The sequence below is a fragment of the Notamacropus eugenii genome, chromosome 2, assembly GCF_028372415.1.
Source record: "Notamacropus eugenii isolate mMacEug1 chromosome 2, mMacEug1.pri_v2, whole genome shotgun sequence".
NCBI lineage: Eukaryota > Metazoa > Chordata > Mammalia > Diprotodontia > Macropodidae > Notamacropus > Notamacropus eugenii.
This window is the reverse complement of record NC_092873.1, coordinates 155822413-155844758: the sequence shown is the minus strand read 5'-3', so window position 1 is coordinate 155844758 and position 22346 is coordinate 155822413. Positions and strand designations below refer to the sequence as shown.

Sequence of the window (22346 nt, the reverse complement as noted above, 5' to 3'; positions counted from 1 at the left end):
CAAAATTTATACAAGAGAAGGTCAGGGTTTCACATACAATCCTCTTTGTTGTTCTTTATGTACCAAAACGATGTGTTTATGAATGATTAAATTCATAATAAAAGAATTTAAATAAAAAAGAATGAAATTTATTTTTAATTGTACAAAGATGTGTAAAGTTTTTAAAGAAATGATAGCAACATAAAAGCTGTGGTGGCATATGTATGTTTTTAAGTGAAAACAGAAATATTCTGTACATACCATGAGTTCAATATCACTACCAATTATATAAAGTTGATCCTCCATTGAAAGCTTCCTGTTCAAATGTGAGAGAACATACGTGATCCCAGGTAAACGCACAGCAGGACTGGTAAGAAGACTACCCCAGAGGGCACTGTAGAATGCTGACTGGTCCACTGCAGCAGCAACCTTCTCCAACAAAGTGTTAGTCCTAAAGTGCAAAACAAAGGACTTATTCAAGAGTTTTGTTTCAAGTACATTAAAACAGAATGCTCTGCCTAGAAAAGGTAAAGTAATAGCACACATCTGCTTAGGAAAAAGTGTACTATTCTTTCTAAAACACATACTCAGTGGCTTGCTTAAAATATTTTAAGAGTTTTTCTAATGTTTTCTTTACACGTCTATGTTACATAATTCAACGTTATTGATATTGTCAGTAATAATAATCACCAATTTTATATAGCACTATAAGAATTGCAAAGTGCTTTACAAATTATTACAAATACTACAAATTACAAATATTAACTCATCTGATCCTTACAACAACCCTGTAAGGCAGATACTACAGGTATTATTATTCTTGTCTTAAAGATGAAGAAATTTATACTCAGATTTTTAAGTGTGGCAGAGTTCACATAGCTGGTAAGTATTAGAAATGGGATTTCCCAGATCTTCTTGACTTCAATTCTACAGTCTACCATGCAATGCAGTCTTTCTAATTTATTATATTACACATGGAGAAAACAAAACATTTTTATCACTTTCTTGAATATAATCTTTTAATACTGATTGCTTTTTTATTTGTTTTAAGCGAAATTTTAAAACTTAAAGATAGAATCATATCAATTTTAGGATCAAGTCTCCTTGACTCACTTGCTTTGTGACTTCAAACAAAAGTCATTAATTTACTTATAGGTAAAACAAGGGACAAACCTAACAAACCACCTGAGATACTATTTAGAATAACAATTAACATAATATACTATAAGCAACTTTGGTTCCAAAGCAATGAAGTCTACTAATTCAATATATGTATTAAGTTTTCAACTATAGTCATGACATACAGATTTTCACCTTATTAAAAAAGGTGAAGACATCTAAAACACCAAGAGATTTATAAACTAGGTAAAATCAACTATTGTAGCAACACTTTCCAAAAACAGTAAGCAAATAAGCAAAATAGATAGGTTATTAAAAGCTAGGTTAATATAAGTTTTGAGAATAGTAGTACTCAGCACTTAAATAGCTGCTTATTCTTTTTTTTGTTTTTTAAAAAAATTATTTGTTTTCAGTTTTCTATAATCACTCCCAAAAGTCTTAGATTTTCTCCCTCTCCCTCCTTCCTCCCCTCCCCAAGACAGCGTGCAATCTTATATGGGTTCTATACATACATTCTTATTAAATACATTTTCACATTAGTCATGTTACATGAAAGAATTAAAATGGGAGAAACCATAAAACAAAACAAAACAAAACATAACACAAGAGTAAAATGATCTCCTTCATTTTGCGATCAAACATTTTGCCTCAAGAGTCCATGGGGAATTTTCCAGGTCTTTGCATTGCTGTGAAGGACTAAGTCTACCAGAAAAATTTCTCACACACTGTGGCTGCTGCTGTGTACAAAGTTCTCCTGGTTCTGCTCCTTTCACTCAGCATCAGTTCATATAAGTCCTTCCAGGCCTCTCTGAAGTCTTCCTGTTCATCATTTCTTATAGCACAACAGTGTTCCAATACATTCATATACCACAACTTGTTCAGTCCTCCAACTGATGGGCATCCCCTTGATTTCCAGTTTTTGGCTACCACAGAGAAAGCTACTATAAATATTTTTGTACATGTGGGACCCTTTCTCATTTTTATGATTTGTTTGGGATTCAGTCCTAGAAGTGATATTGCTGGGTCAAAGGGTATGCCTTTTTGTAGCCCTTTGGGAATGGTTCCAAATTGCTCTCCAGAATGGTTGAATTAGCTTGCAGCTTCCCCAACAATGAATTAGTGTTCCACCTCTCCCATGTCGTCTTCTCCAACATTTATCATCTTCTTGTTTTGTCATGTCAGCAAATCTGTTAGGTGTGATGTGGTACCTGAGTTGTTTTGATTGTCTCTCTCAGTGATTTAGAGCATTTTTTCATATGACTATAGACAGTTTTAATTTCTTTCTCGGAAAACTGCCTGTTCATATCCTTTGACCATTTATCAATTGGGGAATGGGTGCTTATTCTTAAAGCAATTTATAAGGCTATCATTCTCCAGCACTATCTGAGGATTTCAGACAGTAAAAATTTAAACTGTCTTATTTCAAACACTTTGATTAAATCTATTAATGCCTTTAATAAAATTAGCAAATTTTTATTTTCTTTAAAAGAAAATTCTTCATGGAATTTTTTCCAATTTTTGTTTAAATAAATTATCACTTAAAATATGCCCTTCAAAAGAAAGAGAAGCATGTCCACACTACTTGGTGGAATAAACACTTGGCAAGGAGTTTTAGAAAGCCTGGTTCTACAATGACCAATTTTGATTAACTTTGGTGAATTTAATTTTCGTCCATTTAAAACATCTAATAAGAAAATGTTTTACACTCTAAATCCATTTAATGTTATAACAGTAAAATTACTGTTAGGAAAAATACAGGGGACAGAACTTTCCTGATGATTAAAGACAGCATTGTATTTAGAGTTGAAGAACCCAGTTTCAACTGCTGCATAACCTTAGGCAAGTAACTCCCTGGGTCTCAGTGTCCACACAATCAAAATAAAGGATTGTATTAGGTTACTGTATAATTAATTATATACTAATTGTTACATTATTATTATTATATGTAAACATACATATTACATATACACAGAATGTATATATTATATATGTACCTATTATACATATATTATTATATACTAATTGTTATAGTATTATTTAATTTCAAAAGTCTCTTCCAGATTCTATGGAAGATCTATATTGATGCCAAATCTAAATTGATGCCAAAACATAAAAGAAGGAAGCAACTAACAAGTTATTTATTATTTACCATCACAAGTAACACCTGCCAAACGAATTCCAATTGTCTTACCTTTCATAGTATTCTGACCCCTCCTCCAAGCCAGGTAGAATTCCAGTTAACAATCCTTGTAGACCAGGCTTTAATGTTTTACCCAAAGGTAGGTAATATATCTCATATAAACTCAGCAGTGTTGGTTTAACAGACATGGCAGCATTGGCAAGAAGAGGAAAAAGTCCAGAACTATTTAAAAAGCAAAGAAAAAAAATAACTTGTTAAATATTAATATTCCACCAATATGGACAACAACAGATAAACAACTTGAAGTCTACAATAGAATGAATGAAAGAATACTCTCTATTATAAGAATTAGAAAGTATCTAGGATCTTAGGAGGATCTGTGAAAGGATAAGGACAAGGAGCAAAGAGGAAAAGAAAGCAATACGTATCATGAAAGGTACCAATGGAGAGAAATCTCTGATACTTGATAAATTCACATAATAGTCACTAAATGCTGCACAAAAAGATTTATTTAGAAATACAAAGAACTCTTGTATTTTCATTGCCATGGAGTATCCTCCTGTAATCTCCTTTACAAATGGGCTCTGTGGCCTAGCACTCCCTTCCCCTGAGCCAGGTCACCTGTGATCATCTGCAGCAGCCATACTGCCTGACAGGGGCTGCTCTGGGTCCACCACAGGAAGAACAAGCAACATGACACCAATCCCATCCAATGGTTCACTTGTAGTAACCCATGACTACTCCACTTCCAGCAACAGCTCCTGTGGAAGTGTTGAGTACTCTGTCGAAGTGATCCCCCACCATCCTGGTTTTCCCAAATCAGACCCAGGCCACTGCTGGGCAAGTTATTTCTTCTGGAAGTTGAGTCATCCATTCATGATAACTGTACTGGAATCCCAGAGCACTCAGGAACTTTTCAGGTTGCTCATGGCATGATCACCTGTAACCTGGCAGAGGAGGCTATGAGGAAGTTGCACATCAGTGAGCCCAGCAAGACCAGTCCTGGACCTTCTGCATGAGCAGTAGCATCTTCCTTGTTGCTCCCACCTCCTTTGAGAAGGTACACAATTTGATAAAGTTACAAATGTGTAGTCCTGCAAAACATTTCCTTAAGTCATATTGTGAAATAAAACACAGATTAAAAAAACCTTCAAGAAAAATAAAGTAAAAAATAATATGCTTCAATTTGTACTCAGAAACCATCAGTTCTTTCTCTAGGGATGGAGAGCATTTTTCATTATAGGTTCTTCAGTGTTGTCTAGGATCACTGTATTGCTGAGGATAGCTAAGTCATTCACAGGTGATCACCTTGCAAAATTGCTGTTACTTTATGCACAGTAGATTTCATTTTGCACCAGCTCATGCAAGTCTTTCCAGGTTTTTCTGACAGCATCTTGCTCGTCATTTCTCACAGTACAACAGTATTCCATCACAATCACATACCACAATTTGTTCAGCCATTCCCCAATTGATGGGCATCCACTCAGTTCCCAATTCTTTGCTACCAGAAAAGAGCTACTATAAATACCTTTGTACATATAGGTCCTTTTCCTTTTTGTTTTTTTTCTCTTTTGGGATACAGACCTAGCAGAGATATTGCTAGGTCAAAAGGGTAGGCATATTTTTATAGCCATTTGGGAATAGTTCCAAGTTGCTTTACAGAAGGGTTGAATTAGTTCACAACTCCACTGACAGTACATTAATATCGCATTTTTCCTATATCGCTTCCTACCATTTGTCATTTCCCTTTTCTGTCCTATTAGTCAATATAACAGGTATATAATAACTCAGAATTGCTTTAATTTGTATTTCTCCAATCCGTAGCAAGTTAGAGCATTTTTTCATATGGCTATAGTTTTGATTATTTCATCTGGAAACTGTTCATATCTTCTGATCATTTATCAATTGGGAAATGGTTCTTATTTTTATAAATTTGACTCTACATGTCTGAGAAATTATGCCTTTATCAGAGAAACTTGCTCCAAAATTTTTTCAATTATTGCTAAATGTATTTCCCTTCATCCTAATTTCCCCATTTACTCTACTTGCTCTATCCTTCCTCAAAGGTGTTTTGCTTCTAACTATCCCCTCCCCCAATCTGTCCTCCCTTCTATCACACTCCTCCCCTGCCCCCTTTCTTTTATCCCCTTCCCCTCCAAATTTTCCATAGACAGATTTCTATACCCAAGTGAATGTGTATGCTATTCCCTCTTTGAGCCAATTCTCATGAGAGTAAGGTTCACTCACTCCCCGCCTCACCTCCACTGTAAAACTTTTTCTGGACTTTTTTTTCTCCCAGAACATTCCTCTCACCTCTTAATTCTATTTTTTTAGATACCATCCCTTCATACTCAGTTCATGCCTGTGCCCTCTGCCTATATATACCCCTTCTAACTACCCTAATAATAGAAAGTTCTTATGAGTTAAAAGTGTCATCTTCCCATATAGGAATGTAAACTGTTTAACCTTACTAAGTCCATTATGATTTTCCCATGCTTCTCTTGAGTCTTGTATTTGAAAGTCAAATTTTCTATTCAGCTCTGGTCTTTTCATTAAGAATACTTGAAAGTCCTCTATTTCATTAAATATTCCCCCCCCACCCCACCCCCACCAAAGGATTATACTCAGTTTTGCTGGGTAGGTGATTCTTGGTTTAAATCCTAGTTCCTTTGCACACCTGAATATCATATCATATTCCAAGCCCTATGATGTCACTAGAGTAAGTTTCTAGGGTCAGAATTGTCTTCCTGTTTGCTCATTTTCCCAGCCCATTACTTCACTTTTAACTCTTTGTTAAAGTAGGGCTCTGTTTCCAGAATGGAAGGTGCACTGTCCCAAGTTTCAGGGGTTTTGTGCACCTGTTTTCAGAAATACTTCTAAGGACCTGTAAGTTTTCAGTTCTTCCAAGGTGGTATGATTTAAGGAAAGGTGTTTACTGTTCTCCTGGTCTGAGTGACCACAAGCACTCTTTCTATGCTGGAACTGTGGCAAGCATCCAATCCACTGTGGCTGCAAGATTTGATCTGCTAGTGCTCCTCCTCACCCTAGAATGCCACCCAGGACTGCGACCCAGATTTGAGAATGGGCAAAGCAACAGAATCCTGCCTCAGTGCCAGCAAAGAGACCCCTGTAATCTCCTGATCAGCTGTTCAATCCCCTTATTGACTGTGGGCTGAAAGCTCCAGAAGCAGCTGCTGTTGCTGCTCATTCAGTGGTTCCCAAGGCCTGCTCCTGGTTTACCAAGGCCTGGACTGTTGCTGGCATGGCCTATGCTGAATTTTGCTCCCCTCTTACCCAAGTATGTCGGACCTTTCCTGCCAACCTTCTAAGTTGCCTTTGGCTGGAAAAATTATCTATCATTTTCCTCATTGTTTATATTATTCTTCTCACTACATCAGTTCATACAAATCTTTCCATGTTTCTCTGAATTCTTTATATACATCAGTCATAATTTTTGCACAATAATTTTTCATTACATTAATTTACCACAAATTTTTTATCCATTCTTAAGTCAATGGGAACCCACTTAGTTTCCAATTCTTTGCCACCATGAGGCCTTTCTTTGTCTTCCTTCAGTTTTATACTCAGTACTGTGATCTCTGGGCTTATACGTTTAGCAGTCAGGTACAACAGACCAGTGTTTGACAAATTTAAGAACACCAAAAGAGGCAGAGGAGCCAAGATGGCAGAGTAAAGGCAGGGACTCACTTAAGCTCTCCCCCCAAACTCCTCCAAATACCTTAAAATAATGATTCTAAACAAATTCTAGAAAGGCAGAACCCACAAAAGGATGAAGTCAAACGATCTTCTAGCCCAAGTCAATTTGGAAGGTCTGTTGCACCAGGGTAAGACAGGCAAGTTCAAGCTGCACCAATGCACACTGGGCTCCAGCAAACCAGGAGCAGGCTTGGGGCAACTGAATCAGTGCCAGCAGTGTTAGTTTCCAGACTGTTCAGCCCACAGACATAGAACTCACAAAAGGATGGGGTGAAATACTTTTTCCAGATATCAAACAAAGCAACAGAAAAAACAGAAAAGGTTAAAAGAGAAAGAATGAAATTGAAATGAAATGTTACCACTTCATATATATCAAATAGCATAGCATCTAAATACTTAAAGGAAAAGTTAATCAAATTATAGAGAGAAAGACTAACAAAAACAAGCTCTTATAGAATGCTTTAAGGTATGCAAGGCACTTTATAAATATTAACTTATTTTATCCTTGCTATAATTCTGGAAAAAAGGTGCGATTATCACCCCTATTTTACAGATGAGGAAATTGAGGCCAAAAGAGGTTAAGTGACTTGCCCAGGGCCACAGAGTAATAAGTACCTGAGGTCACATCTGAACTTCGGTCTTCCTAACTCTAAGTCCACTGTTTACCTACTATGCCACCAAAGCTATAATTGCTATCTCAGACCTTGACAAATACAACAAAAATATAAAAAAGAAATTAAGAGACACAAAATAAATTTATAAAGGTTAGTGACAGTTCAAATACTGACTAGAAATAGAAAGGAATAAACATATTTTTCACTCTTATCTGTGCATGGCACCTTTAGAACATTGGCCATATGCTAGGGCAAGAAAAATCTTATCAACAAAAGCTGAAAAAAAATATTAAACATCTTTTACTGACCACAATGCAATAAATATTACAATAAACAAAGGGCTTTTGAAGAAAGGATTAAAATTTAAATGAACATTAAATAATCTAACCCTAAAGAACTGGTGAGTCAAAGAACAAAATGCATAAACAGTAATTCAAACAGAAAATGACAAAAGAAAAATATATAAAAATTTGTGTAATTCAGTCAGAACGGTTTTTAGGAGAAATTTTTTATTGCTAAACACTTTCATCAATTAAAAAAAACTTCAATTAAACACAAAAAATACGAATCCTGGATATCAAGAGACGAACAAAAATGAAAGCATAAAAGTCCTCCTGAATTGATAAATAAAACTAAGAGCTGGATTCTTGGGAAAAATTAATAAAATAGATAAATCATTAGCTACCCTACTTAAAGGAAAAGAAAATCAATATGCTGGTATGATAAGTGATAAAGGAGAATTCGCTACAAAAGAAAAAATTTCAGGAAATTATTAGAAATCATTTTGCTAAATTATATGCCAACAAAACTGACAATTTAAATTAAGTAAATGAATATATATAAAAATTTAAAATCAGATTAACAGAACAAAAAATAGATTTTGAATAAGCCAATCTCAGTAAAAGAAACTGAAGGAGCCAAAAATGCAGTCAGAACTCTTAATTCCAAAATCTACTGGCTTATCTCAAGCATCACCCTTTTTGATCTCTACAATATGTCAATCATTCTTCTCTGGAACACTCTTTCCTCTCTAGGTTTTTACCTGGTTTCCTTCTACTTGCATAAGCACTCCTTCACAACCTTCTTAGCAGTATTGTTATTCAAGTCATGTTCCCTAAAAGCAGAGTGGTAAAGCAGTAGTTCCAGCGGATACGAAGTCAGGAAGACCTGAATTCAAATGCTGCCTTAGGTACTGATACTAGCTATATGACATTGGGCAAGTCACTTAACTTCTTAGGTTGCTTCTTTTTCTAAAAAATGGGGATGATGGCACCTATATCAGGGGGTTGTGAGTAATCAAATGAGGTAACATATGTAAAGCACTTTGAAAACTAAAGTTTTATTATTAACCATGGGTGTCTACAATGGTTCTGTCCTGGACAAATCAATGCAGATGATTCCCAGATCTAAATATCCAATCCAATTCTCTTTCCTGAACTCCAGTCTCATATTACCAAATCTGTCTTAGATATCTCAAAATGGATTGGCATCTCAAACTCAACATTTCCAAAATGGAACTTATCTTTCTTTCCCACAAGTCTTTCCTTTTCCAAACTTCCCTATTACTACAAAAGACATTACTACAAGGCTCACACTTGTGATTCTGCAAAACAAGGTAGAAGAAAGAAACACAATAAATAATATATTTAATTTTCTAAAGATCCTACCTCTCCCTGGCTGGAAGAGTAGGGACTACTCATAGATTCCATGCCACTAGTCATAGGCACAGAAGCTTTTTTGACTTGCCCTGTTTCCAAGTTAGGTTGGTTCACCCTTACTTTGGCAACCAGGTCCTCCCTATCCCTCCTGTTCATAGGAGTAAAAGATATTAATGCCAAACACCAACTGGCATAGTTTACTACAGCCCAGAGCTCCCAAGCTCAGTCTTCCCATTGTCTGGATTATAGGAATGCACCATCATGACCAAAAGTAACAGATTTTTAAAAAATGTTTCTGAATGGCATAAATTGAGATACACAAAGATTGTAATATTAAGAGTTAAAAACCTGTCATTATTGAGGCAATCAGTTTCTTTATTAATTTTGAGAATATAAAAAAGGAGGTTTTTTTTTAAAAATATGTATAAAATAGTGAAATTATTAAATTGGTTTTTGTTTGTTTTATAAAATGTTTACATAGAGGCATAATCACACAGTGTACACAAACACTAAAATGACGCTTACCTATAAAGAAAAAGATCTTTGGCAAGGCGCTTAGGTCCAATGATTTTGAAGATAATCTCGTATGTTTCAAGTGCTTTTCGATGAACTCCACCGGGCAATGCTGGGTGCAGGCATTGTGCTAGGCGTTTGCCTATGGTCAGCTTTTTTGGTACTACCTGGTACTTTGCATTATTTTGTAAAACCTGGTAGAAAACACTTATAGTACATTAAAGCAATCTCTGGTGTTTCATTTTATCTGTCACTACTTACTGCTTTTAATTAAATCAACTCAAGCATTTATTAAACTCCTACTATATTTTAGACATATGCCAGGCATTATTAAAGTACAGAAAGTGAAAACAGTCCCTACTTGCAAGGAGTCTACATTTTAATGGGGGACGCAAGGACACATAAAATATATGTACAGCATGAATATGTTATTAAATGTGTGCATTCCAAAAGGATAGTAAAATACAAAGTAGTTTGGGAGGTAGGACAGTAATATTGGGGAAGGTTGGGATAGGGAAAGTTTCTATGCAGAAAACAGTACCTGAGCACATCCGTGGAAGAGAGAAAAGGCTTTATGGGGTGAAGGAGAGGGACCTTATAATGTGCAAGTAAGGAAAGAGACGGTATATTCCAGGCACTGGAGATGAGCAGGGACATGGAATGCTGGGGGGGAGTCATAGAGAGAATGCCAGTTTGGCAAGATCAGAGTTTAAGAGAAGTGATATTAAATAAGGACAGAAAGATAGGTTGAGGACAGGTTGTATAAAGTTTTAAAAACTTAAAAATGAGAGTTTCTTTTTTATCCTAGAGGCAAAAAGAAGCCAATGAAGCAGGGTGAATAGCTTATTCATATAGTTATTTCTGTGCTTAAGGAAAATCACTTTGGCATTAGTGTGGAGCATGGACTGGAATGGGGAGACTGAGGTAACAAGATCAATTAGCCACTTGTAATAACCTAGGTTATGATATGAAGAAGGCCTGAACTAAGGTAGCAGGGCAACTTTATAAGTGTAGACAAGGGAGTTGGATATGAGAAATACTGTAAAGGAGAAATGGCAAGACTTGGCAACTGATTTAATGTGTGGGTTGAGAGAGATTATTATGAACCTGGGAAACTATAAGGATGGTAGAATGTGGGACAAAAATGGGAAAGTATGAAAGGGAAGGTTTAGGGGGAATAATAATGCATTCCATTTTGGACATTTTTAGCTTAAGATGTCTCTGGGACACTCAGTTTGAAATACTCAAAACCTAATTAGTGATTTAGAAGCTCAGTGGAGAGATGGATGGGACATATCAATCTGAGAGACATGAATGAATAAAACAATCATTAAACACTTATTTTATGTGTTAAAGCAGTTAAAGAGTCATCTTCATATAAAGATGACAGTTTAAACTCATGCAGGTGGATGAGGTAAATCAGGAAAGACAATGCAGAGGAGAAAAAAATAGGGCCTAGAACCAATATCTGGGAAAATCCTCAGTTAGGGGACACGATATGGTCAATGAGCCAGGAAAAAAGACTTCAGAAAGGCTGCCTCAGTGAGATATACGGATTAACCAGAAGAGGGTAATGTCAACAAAAACCCTAAGAAGAAAGAATAGCCAAAAGGTGAACGTTATTGTGTCCAAAGCTCCAGAATGATTAAGTCTGAGAAAAAACCTACCAGACTTGGCAATTAAGATCACTGATAACTTTGAAGCAAACAGTTTTAGTTGTGTGATCAAATCAGAGGTCAGACTGCAAAGCATTGAAGAAGAACAAATAAGAAAGAAAATGGAGGTAGAAAATGTCTAGACAGCTTTTTGAATGAGATTGGCTGAGAAAGGGAGGAGAGGTCCAGGAAGATGGCTTCTACGGATGGTAGCATCTAATAAAGGTTTTTTAAGGATGGAGAAGACAAGTATGTGTGAAGGTAGTAAGGAAGAAACCAGTTGATTTAGCAGAGATTGAAGATGTGATAGAAGGGTAATGACTGAGGATACAATCTGTTAAAGAAGAAAGGAAGTAACAGTTTTAAATATAGATGTAAAGGGCCATATCAATTAAACTACCAAAGAATTATTTTATAGAGCTAAAAAAATAACAAAATTCACCTGGAAGAACAAAAAGGAAAGAATATCAAAGGCATCAATGAAAAAAATATGAAGGAACAGCCCAGCAGCATCAGATTTCGAGCTATATTACAAAAGCAATAATCAAGAAAATAACCTGATACTAAGAAATAGATTGGTGGGTCAGTGGAATAGATTATGTAAAAAATATAGTCATCTAGTATTTGATAAATCCAAAAATCCAAGCTTTTGGAGTAAGAAAACTCAACATTTGGGGCGGTGGGGGCAGAGCCAAGATGATGGAGTAGAAACAGGGACCAGTTAAGAGTTCTACTCCCAAACCCCTCAAAAAAACCTGTAAAAAATGACTCTAAACAAGTTCTAGAGCAGCAAAAGCCACAAAAGGACAGACTGAAGCAAATTTCCAGCCCAAGACAATCTGGAAAGTTGATAGAAAGTGTCTATCACACTGGGTTGGGAGTGGAGCGCAGTTCAGCATGGGCCGAACACAGCTGGAAAAGGCCTTACAGGACTGAATTGCTGGCAGCAGCCGCAGTTTCCAGACTTCTCAAGCCACAAATACCAGACAGCTTTGAAGGTCAGTGGGAAGGGTCTCTCACCTGGCTGAGAGAGGACTGTGATCCAGTCCCAGCCAAAGGTGAAGCCAAGGCTGCTTCTGGAGCCCCTCACTTAACAAAAAGCCCAAAAGTCAAATAACTGGCTGGGCAGCTGCCTCTGGAGCCCCTCATTTAATGAAGAGCTCAAAAGTCAAGTAACTGACTGGAAAAATGAGCAAACAGGGAAAAAGAAGCAGACTATAGATTCTTACTTTCTCATTGAAGAAGTATTTTCTTACATGATTCTGACTAGGAAGATCAAAACACACAATCAGAAGAAGACAATAAAGCCAAAGCTCCTGCATCCAAAACATCCAAGAAAAATATGAACTGGTCTCAGGCCACAGAAGAGTTCAAAAAATATTTTGAAAATTAAGTAAGAGAAGTAGAGGAAAAACTGGGAAGATAAATGAGAGTGATGCAAGAAAATCATGAAGAAAGAGTCAATATCTTGCGCTAAAGGAGACCCCCAAAAATGCTGAAGAAAATAAAACTCAAATGGCAAAAGAGGTCCAAAAAGTCAATGAGAAGAATGCCTTAAAAAGCAGAATTGGCCAAATGGAAAAGTGTTAAAGCTTACAGAAGAAAATAATTACTTAAAAATTAGAATGGAACAAATGGAAATTTTATGAGAAATCAAGAAATTACAAAACAAAATTAAAAGAATGAGAAAATAGGAGACAATGTGAAGTATCTCATTGGAAAAACAACTAACCTGGAAAATGGATCCAGGACAGATAATTTAAAAATTATTGGAATAACTGAAAACCATGATCAAAAAAAGAGGCTAGACATCATCTTTCAAGAAATTATCAAGAAAAACTGCCCTGATACTCAAGAACCAGAGGGTAAAATGGAAATGGAAAGAATCTACCAATAACTTCCTAAAAGAGATCCCAAAAGGAAAACTCCTAGGAATACTGTAGCCAAATTCCAGAATTACCAGGTCAAGGAAAAAATATTACATGCACCCAGAAAGAAACAATTCAAGTACTATGGAAACACAATCAGGATAACACAAGATTTTAGCAGCTTCTACATTAAGGGATCTAAGGGCTTGGAATATGATATTCGAGGTCAAAGGAGACAGGATTAAAACTACGAATCACCTATCCACCAAAACTGAGTATAATACTTCAGGGGAAAAAATGGAATTTCAATGAAATTAAGGACTTCCAAGCATTCTTGTTGAAAAGACCAGAGCTGAAGAGAAAATTTGACTTTCAAATACAAGAATCAAGAGAAGCATGAAAAGGTAAACAGGAAAGAGAAACCATAAAGGACTTATTAAAGTTGAACTGTTTACATTCTTACATGGAAAAATAATATTTGTAATTCATGAGATCTTTCTCAGTATTAGGATAGGTGAAGGAAATTCTATATATACATGTGTATGTATCTATGTATGTGTGTGTGTGTGTGTGTGTGTGTGTGTGTGTACACACACACACACACACACACACACACACACACACACACACACACACACACACGGAGAGAGACAGAGGGTACAGAGTGAGCCGAATATGAAGGGATGGTACCTAAAAAAGAAAATTAAGTGTTGAAAGGACTGTACTAGGAAAAAGAAAAAGGGAGAGGAAAAATGTAGTAAATCATCTCACATAAAAGAGGCAAGAAAGCTTTTACAAGGAAAGGGAAGAAGGGGAAAGTGAGGGAGTAAATGAGCCTTCCTTTTATCAGATTTGGTTTCAGGAGGGAATAACACGCACACTCAATTGGGTATGGAAGTTTATCTTACCCTACAGGAAAGTGAGGGGGGGAGGGATGAGAGAGGGGAGATAATAGAAGGGACAGCAGATTGGAGAAAGGGGTAATAGGAGGCAAACACTTTGGTAGAGGGACAGGTTAAAGGAGAGAATAGAGGGCGGGACAGGATAAAGGGAAATATAGTTAGTATTTCACAACATGACTATTAATGGAAGTATTTTGCATGACTGTACATGTAAAACTACTGAATTGCTTGCCTTCTCAATGAGGAGGGTAGGGAGGGGGAAGGGAGAGAATGTGGAACTCAAAGGTATAAAAATGAAAATTATCAACTGTTTTTACATGCAACTAGAAAATAAGACATATAAACAATGAGATACAGAAATCTATCTTGCCCTACAGGAAAATAGAAGGGAAAAGAATGTGTGGCAGGGGGAAAAGGGGAAATAGAAGGGAGGGCAGTTTGTAGGAAAGGGCAATCAAAATACATGCTGTCCTGGGATGGGAAGAGGGAGGATATGGGAAGAAATTTTGAAATTCAAAATTATATGGAAGTGAATGTTGAAGACCAAAAATAAATTAAAGAAAACTCAACATTTGACAGAAATTTCCAGGAAAATGCAGAAATTAGCATGGACTAGCATCTCAAACCATAATCAAGATAAGGTCAAAATGAATAATTCAGACATAAAGGGTGATATCATAAATGTAAATAAGGGGAGCATGGAAAAATGTACCTGTCATATTTATGGATAAAGAAAGAGTTTACAAACAAGTAAGAGATAGAGAAGACCACAGGAAGATTATAAAATAGCTAATTTTGATTACATGAAATGAAAAAAGTTTTGAACAAAAATAATACAATCAAAGTTAAAAGGAAAAGCAGGAAAGTGGGAAAAAATTTTTAAAGCAAGTTTCTCTGATAAAAGTCTCATTTCTCAAATATAAACGGAACTAAGCCAAATTCATAAAAAAAAAAAAATTAGAGCCATTCTCCAAAAGATCAAAGAAATGGGAAAAGGACACATTTGTACAAAAATATTTATAGCAGTTCTTTTTGTGGTAGCAAAGAATTGGAAACTGAGAGGATGCCCATTAGTTGGGGAATGGCTGAACAAGTTGTGGAATATGATTTGTGATGGAAATGACAAGCAGGATGCTTTGAAAAAACCAGGGAAGGCTTATATGAACTGAGGCAAAGTGATATGAACAGAAAATAGAGAACATCATACACAGTAACAGCAATATTACGATGATGATTAGCTGTGAAAGACTTAACTACTCGATCAAGACAATAACCCAAGACAATTCTAAAGGACTCATGATGAAGAATGCTATTTACCCCTGCAGTAAGAACTGATGAACTCTTGAATACAAACTGAAGTATATCTTTTTTTTACTTTCTTTATTTTTCTTGGTCTTATGTGTTTTCTTTTGCAACATGACCAATATGGAAATGTTTTGCATGATTTAACATGTATAATCAATATCAAATTGCTTGCCAGTGGAGAAGTGGGAGGAAGAAAATTTGGAACTCAAAATTTTTTTAAATGTTAATTTTTTTTCACATGTAATGAGAAATATATATTTATTTTATAAAACTAAGGGTGAATATAAAGGGAATAGGTAGCCTTGACAAGAAGAAGGGCCAACTCTTTATCAAAGAAGAGAGAGTTTGGTTTTTTTAAGATGAAAAGAAGGGAAAGAAAGTGAACTCGCACTGAATGGCCTCAAACTTTTCAGGCAAGTAAGAGACAACATTCTCAGTTGAGAAAGAGGAGTAATGGAGGTGTAAGGAGAGCTTGTGATAGAAGAGACAACTGGAAATAGCTTCTGTGGAGAGTGAAGTAAAGAATCTGTTAGGGAGAAATAAAGGAATACCTTGCTGTAGTGAGTGCTCAGCAGAGTTGGATAACATGAATTTATATTGTATACAGTCACCACAAAGTTATGGAGAGAATCCAGAAGAGTTCAGCAGCTTGTGAGTAGAAGGGGAAGAGATAGAGTGTGGAAATAATCTAGGGCTAAGGTTTAGCAACAGTTGCAGCAATAGGATGAGGGGTCAAGGGACGTTAAGAGCAAAGGACTGTTATTAGATTGAAACTGGAGGGGAAGAAAACTGAAGCCAGAATAGGGTAAATAATGACCCAAGAAAATACTGAAGGGTTGAGTCACTGTTGGTCTTGATGAAGATGAAGAATAGATTTAGGAGAGATGAGGTATAGGAGAGTAAGTTATGGTCAGATAACATAATAAAAGTTTCTAATTACTGGTGTGGAACAATTGTGGGTAATAGTGAGGTCTAGTGGTATGATCATCTTTATGTGTGTGGTGGTTTACATCATGGGACTAAAGGAAACTAGGAATTGGTAGGTTAAGGAGTTTGCGGGAGCATCAGTGTGGGTATTGTACCTCTATTATAAGGGCAGGAGTTGAGGAAGAAAGGAAGATAATGAGCCAGGTGCTGAACTCCTTTAGAAAAGAGAGAGAATGATTTGGGGGCCGTATCCATTTTATTGTTTTAATGCTCATTAAAAAACCAAATTATGTCAATTCACTACTATTCATACTATTACTATGGCACTTAATAATTTATTACTATTTATTATTTATTTATTAGCATTATTAGTATGTACCTAGCTACCACATAAGTATCTTTACATAATAATGAATGTAAAATATAAGTAGTTACTAAGAAAAAATAGTTTATGATTATTTTCTCCTCCTTCTGTGTCTCATTATCTTCTTAAAAATTTAAAAAAAACTTTCTGGCAGAATATTCTTTCTTCCTCTATAAGACATCCTTTAAAGACAAATGTCTATGAGAGATAAAATAATTTCCCCCTCACTGATTTCATGGACTTTAGTGTACTGGCCATTTTAAGAAAGTCAAATGCTATAACTGCTATAAAGCAAAATCTGGCATAAAAATGGTAGAGAAGGGTCCTCAATAGATGTTAAAGGGAATTAGTTAATTTAAAATTTTAATACTATGAAAAGAAAAAACTATTTTACTGGTTACAAATGTGAAAATCTTGTTCTTCCCTATGCAGAATAAAAATTTTATGGTTTTTAATTTCATATTTTAATCTTTAAAGAAAGCCCACTAACACAATAATCAAATATTTTTTCCTGGTAATTATTTCTTTGCTCAATGTGGACAGAAAAAACATACCTTGTTGAGCTTCCCAAGTGCAGATATTAAGTCTGCCCATTCACTGGAGTATTCAAAATTCTTGAGCGCTTTGTCGATCGCTGCTACATAATTCCTGTACTTGGAGTCACTCAGTAACTCCAGCTCCTCCGTGTTCATTCTCCCACAGATTCCCACTAGAGGTGAGCTCGCAAGTCATGTAAAATCATTCCCTATAGGAAAGAGTTTGTTGAGGAAAAAACTCTGTTGCAAAGTTAAATAATATAATAATGTAAGAATTTCTTGCAGTAAATCTTGTGATTATTTTAAATATTATTATAGAGAGGTAGTCAAGGTTGGTTACAAGAATGTGGGAGAAATAAGTGGGCAGCTCTGCACATCTTTCAGTGGGCTAAAATAACTCACAGTTTGAAGATACAAAAGAAAGGGTACTCTTTTGGCTCTTACTATTACACTATATCACTATCACCATATTATATGAATGTATTCCCTTTACAACAAGCTACAATCACAATAACACCCTGATAATTTGAAACACTACAGACCTGAACAGATTTGAGACACCATCTCATTTTTATTAAAAAGAACAAAAGGGAACCTAGTCAATTCAGAATTTCAAATTACACATTATTTTGAATTAACTGATAACAGGATGAATAAGAATTTTACCATCACTGGTTTGATCCACCAAAACCTCCCAGTTCTCACTTCCTCACAACTGACTATACATTCCTCACAACTGCCAGGCATTTCTCAATGCTTAGGAAAACCTACTTTTCCAAGGTAATAGCCTGTCTTTAAATGTCTATCTACTCTACAGGTCCACCAGCTAGTGAAATATACAACAATTTCAAAGGGTAACCAGGTAGATCATAGTTGCTGCTATATATCTTTATATCCTTGTCCTATCTCTTTGAGAAGTAAGATTATTGATTGCTAATAAGTGCACTATCAAAGAAACAGCTGTTTTCCCACTTGACACTTCCACATCATCCCCCAATTTACTTCAAATGTCAACAGCATCCATCCCTACTCTTTCCATTAGCTTTTAATATTTAGAGGAAATGCAACAATAGTCAAAGGATATAAATAGTTCACAAATGATGAATTGTCAAGTATTCACAACCATATGATAAAATGCTCCAAATCACGAATAGTAAGATAAATGTAAATCAAAACAATCCTGAAATTTTACCTCACATCCTGCAAACTGGCAACAATCAATGTTGGACGAGTTGTGGAAAGACAGACATTAACACATTGTGGAAATATCAAATGGTACATCTGTTTTGGAAAGCAATCTGGAATTATGCAAATCAAGTACTATCATGTCCATATCCTTTGAAACAGAAATTCCATTATTGGGCTTATACCCTACAGAAGTCATTGATAAGAAAAAAGTATACATACACTCCAAAATATTGAAAACAGCAGTATTTGTAACAGCTAAAAACTGAAAACAAAGTATATCCATCTACTTTGGAAATGTTTAAACAAACTGTAGTACATGAATGTAAAGAAATACTACTGTGTTTTAAGAAAGATATATATATATATATATATAATAAATATAGAAAAGCAAGGACACATCTATTCAAACTGATACTTAGTGAAGTAGAGTCAAAAAATAATATACATAATATTTACAACAATGTAAATGAAAAGAATAATGATGCACCAAAAGATCAAAAGTAAATGTACTGAAATCATAAAGATCAAATAGGCTGCAATGAAAAGAGATGAGAAGATCCACCCAATTTATAAGCCTTTGTGGAGATGGGAGACCCATAGGTGTTACACACTGCATGCTTGTTGACCTTTTCAATATATTGTTTCAGTTGTGCTGACTTTTCTTTTCCTCTTTTCAAAAACACTATTTGTCATATAGGATGGCTCTTGGAGAGGGAGAGGTGAAAGAATATGTAAGATACCATGGTAATGAAAAAAACAGATAATAGCAATGAAAACTTACTCTAAAAAAAGATCTAGGGGAAATGTCATCAAAAGATATGAAAAGGCAGTTTTCAAAGGAAGAAATCCAAGCTATCAACAGCTTCATGAAAAACGCTTGAAAATACTAATAATCAGAGAAATGCAAATTAAACCAACTCAGGTTCCACCTCAAACCTTTCAGATGGACAAAACAGACAAAAAAGAAAATAGCAAATATCAGAGGGGCTTCAGGAAAAAAAGGCACATTAATACATTGACGGAATTATGTAGTGGACCAGACATCTGCAAAACAGCATGAAACTGCAAAAGTCCTAAAATGTATCTATAGCCCTGACCCAGCAATACCACAACTAAGCCTATGCCTCAAGGAGATCAAAGAAAGAAGTGGGCTATATGAACTGATATAGTGAAGTGAGAAGAACCAGGGAACAAGTTCTACAATAACAACAATATTGTAAAGAAAAACAAGTTTGAAAGACCTAAGAACTCTGACCAGTGCAATGAATCATCAAGTACAATTTTCTAAGAACTGATGATGAAGCAAACTACCCATCTGTTAACAGAGAGGTGACTAAATGAAGATGGAGAATGATTTTGTCCATCAATAAATTAAATAAACAATAAATGAAACACCCACAATGTATCAAGCATTGTGCTAAACACTGGGGATACAAATATAAAAAAGATAGTCTGTGCCCTCAAGGAGCTTACAATCTAAGCCGGAGAAGACAATACACAGAAGGAAGCTGAAAAGTGCAGTGCAAGGAAGGCAGAAAGGAAGGTACCCAGGACGGGGTGTAATTGAGAAGTCCAAAGGAATACAGCAGCTTGGGAATAAACAGAGTGAGAATGACATCTACATTTTTGGATGTGGCCAATGTGGGAATGTTTTGTTTGACTACACATATTTGATACAAGATTGTTTTCTCTACCCAGCCCCCACAAGAAGGGAAGGTGAGAAGGCAAGAAAATAAATGCTGATTAACTGAGAATTATTTTTTTTAAATAGAGGAATATAGCCTTCTTTGGTTAAAACTAAAATCACCTGGTATAATCTAACATGCTTTCTTTAATTAAGAACATACCAAACAAATCCAACACAAACTTCTCAGTTTTCTACTCTTTCCCCGAACCCTGCCAAAAGTAAACAAGCAAAATGTAAAATAGGGAAGAAATTAAGATATTTTTAGATTACAGACACTTTCAAATTAGAGACTATTCTATATGTGAATAAAAAAATACAACTGTGTTACTTGGCTTTAAGATTTTTCTCTTCTAAATCAATTTATCATTTAACTAAAAGTCAATGAATGTTAAATTTTTCCATAAATACTCTTAAAAAATTATATGTTGACTATAATTAGCAAGTATATTCTTGCTTCTCAGTCAGCTAATGGTAAGTTTATTTGCAGTTAGCTGGACTAACACCAGATCAGACTGATAACTTCCAATTTCTTTACTATGTGGGACTTAGTGGAAGAGACAATAATGACAAAGGTTTCAGGTCTGAAACCTCAAATTTTCCCAGTAAGACAAAAGGAAAAGCAAAGAGGCCAAAGAACAAGGAAATGGACCTACGTGAACAAAAATATTTAGAGCAGCACTTTTTGTAATGGCAAAGAATTGGAAAGTAAGGGGGTGCCCATCAATTGGGGAATGGCTGAACTAGTAATGTTATACGAATATAATAGAATACTACCGTTTGATAAGAAATGATGAAGGAAATGGTTTCAGAAAAATCTAGGAAGACTTACATGAACTGATACAAAGTGAAATGGGCAGAATCAGGAGAACAATGTATATAGCGACACAATACTATAAAGATAATCAACAAAAGAAGAAAAGCTAGAGTCTTCATGAGCTTCTTTTCTACCAGTTTTCCATTCCATCCTTGGATGGCCTAGAGCATGCAAGGACTATAGTGGTACTATTCACATAAGGTCAAATCCCATCTCTGACAAAGTAAGACCTTGAGCAAGTTACCTGACCTTTCCCTCTCCAAGGATTATAATACTTCTACTACCTATCTTACAAGTTTTTGTGAGAAATGTCATATAAATGAGAGTAGTTATAATCAGCAGCAGAAGCAGATGTTATATACAGCAAGAAATTAGGTCCCAATGGGAAAAACCTGCCATTCCCACCCTGTACAACCATATTTTCTCATTTATTCAACATTAAATATCCATTTTGTTTAACATACTGTTTTCTCATGAACAGTTTAGTATAAGCTTAGAGGACGTTAGCAGTATGTATGAAGCTACCAATACGGTAAGTGACAAAATAATTCTTTTTCATATCAAGTTATGTCTTTAAATTCCAAAATAATTTTTAAAATTGATCTTTGAATACCTAAATATTAGTCAGAAATTTACAGTGTTAGAAGGAAGAGTATCTTTACAGTCCTTAGTTTTAGGATAGACTTTTATCATATTTCACCTTATGTTATAATTATTTGTCCATATCTTTTACCTTAGATGTAAGTTCCTTAAGGGGTAGGAAAATATGTGTTAGTGATCCCTGTATCTGCATATATAACATTTAGCAGTGCCTTAGACATAACAGCTTAATAAAGATTGCTAAGTACTTTCAAATTTCAAACTACTCATAGCCCACGTAACATTAGTTGTGATCATCTGATAGAGTTGAATGTCTCAAACTACTTAAACTAGTAGTCATAATTCAACTGTAATTACTATTAATATGACATGGCTAGAATGATCCTCTTCCTCATCTCTACCTAATAGAATCCATGGATTCCTCCCAGGTTCAGCTGAAGCACCACTTCCTAAGAAATCTTTTCTGATTGTTCAAATTATTAGTGCTTTACAGCATTTATTTTTGTACCCATTTTGCATTCACTTCTCTATGTACATTATGTTTTCTTCAGGATTGGTAAATTCCTTGAGGACAGGAATTATTTTTGTCTTTGTATTCTCAGCACTAGCATAGCATCAACAAGCAATATAGAAGGCCCTAACTAAACACTTATTGAACTGACTCCCCAAGTTTAGTGCTTTCCCCACTATTTCATACTTGTTTATCATAGAAGGTCAACTTCTGGTTAATTAGAAGCACCATACCAAACTTAAAACTTAT

At 35.4% G+C, this 22346-nt stretch overlaps 1 protein-coding gene across 6 annotated transcripts in view; it reads right to left on the bottom strand.

Moving 5' to 3' along the window:
* The window catches only part of DOP1A (DOP1 leucine zipper like protein A), a 107827-nt gene that overhangs the window by 71706 nt on the left and 13775 nt on the right, over positions 1-22346 (bottom strand). For 5 of the 6 annotated variants that reach the window (XR_011974395.1, XM_072642693.1, XM_072642696.1 and 2 more), the window contains exons 2-5: positions 17316-17506; positions 9753-9934; positions 3290-3460; positions 241-430 (exon numbers count right to left, since the gene is read on the bottom strand). Coding sequence is in view for 5 of the 6 variants with exons in the window: in XM_072642693.1 (XP_072498794.1) it covers positions 241-430; positions 3290-3460; positions 9753-9934; positions 17316-17453 (681 nt within the window). In the remaining variant the exon portion in view is untranslated. Of the gene's footprint in view, positions 1-240; positions 431-3289; positions 3461-9752; positions 9935-17315; positions 17554-22346 lie in introns of those variants that run through there. The other variant, XM_072642694.1, reaches the window with a different exon arrangement.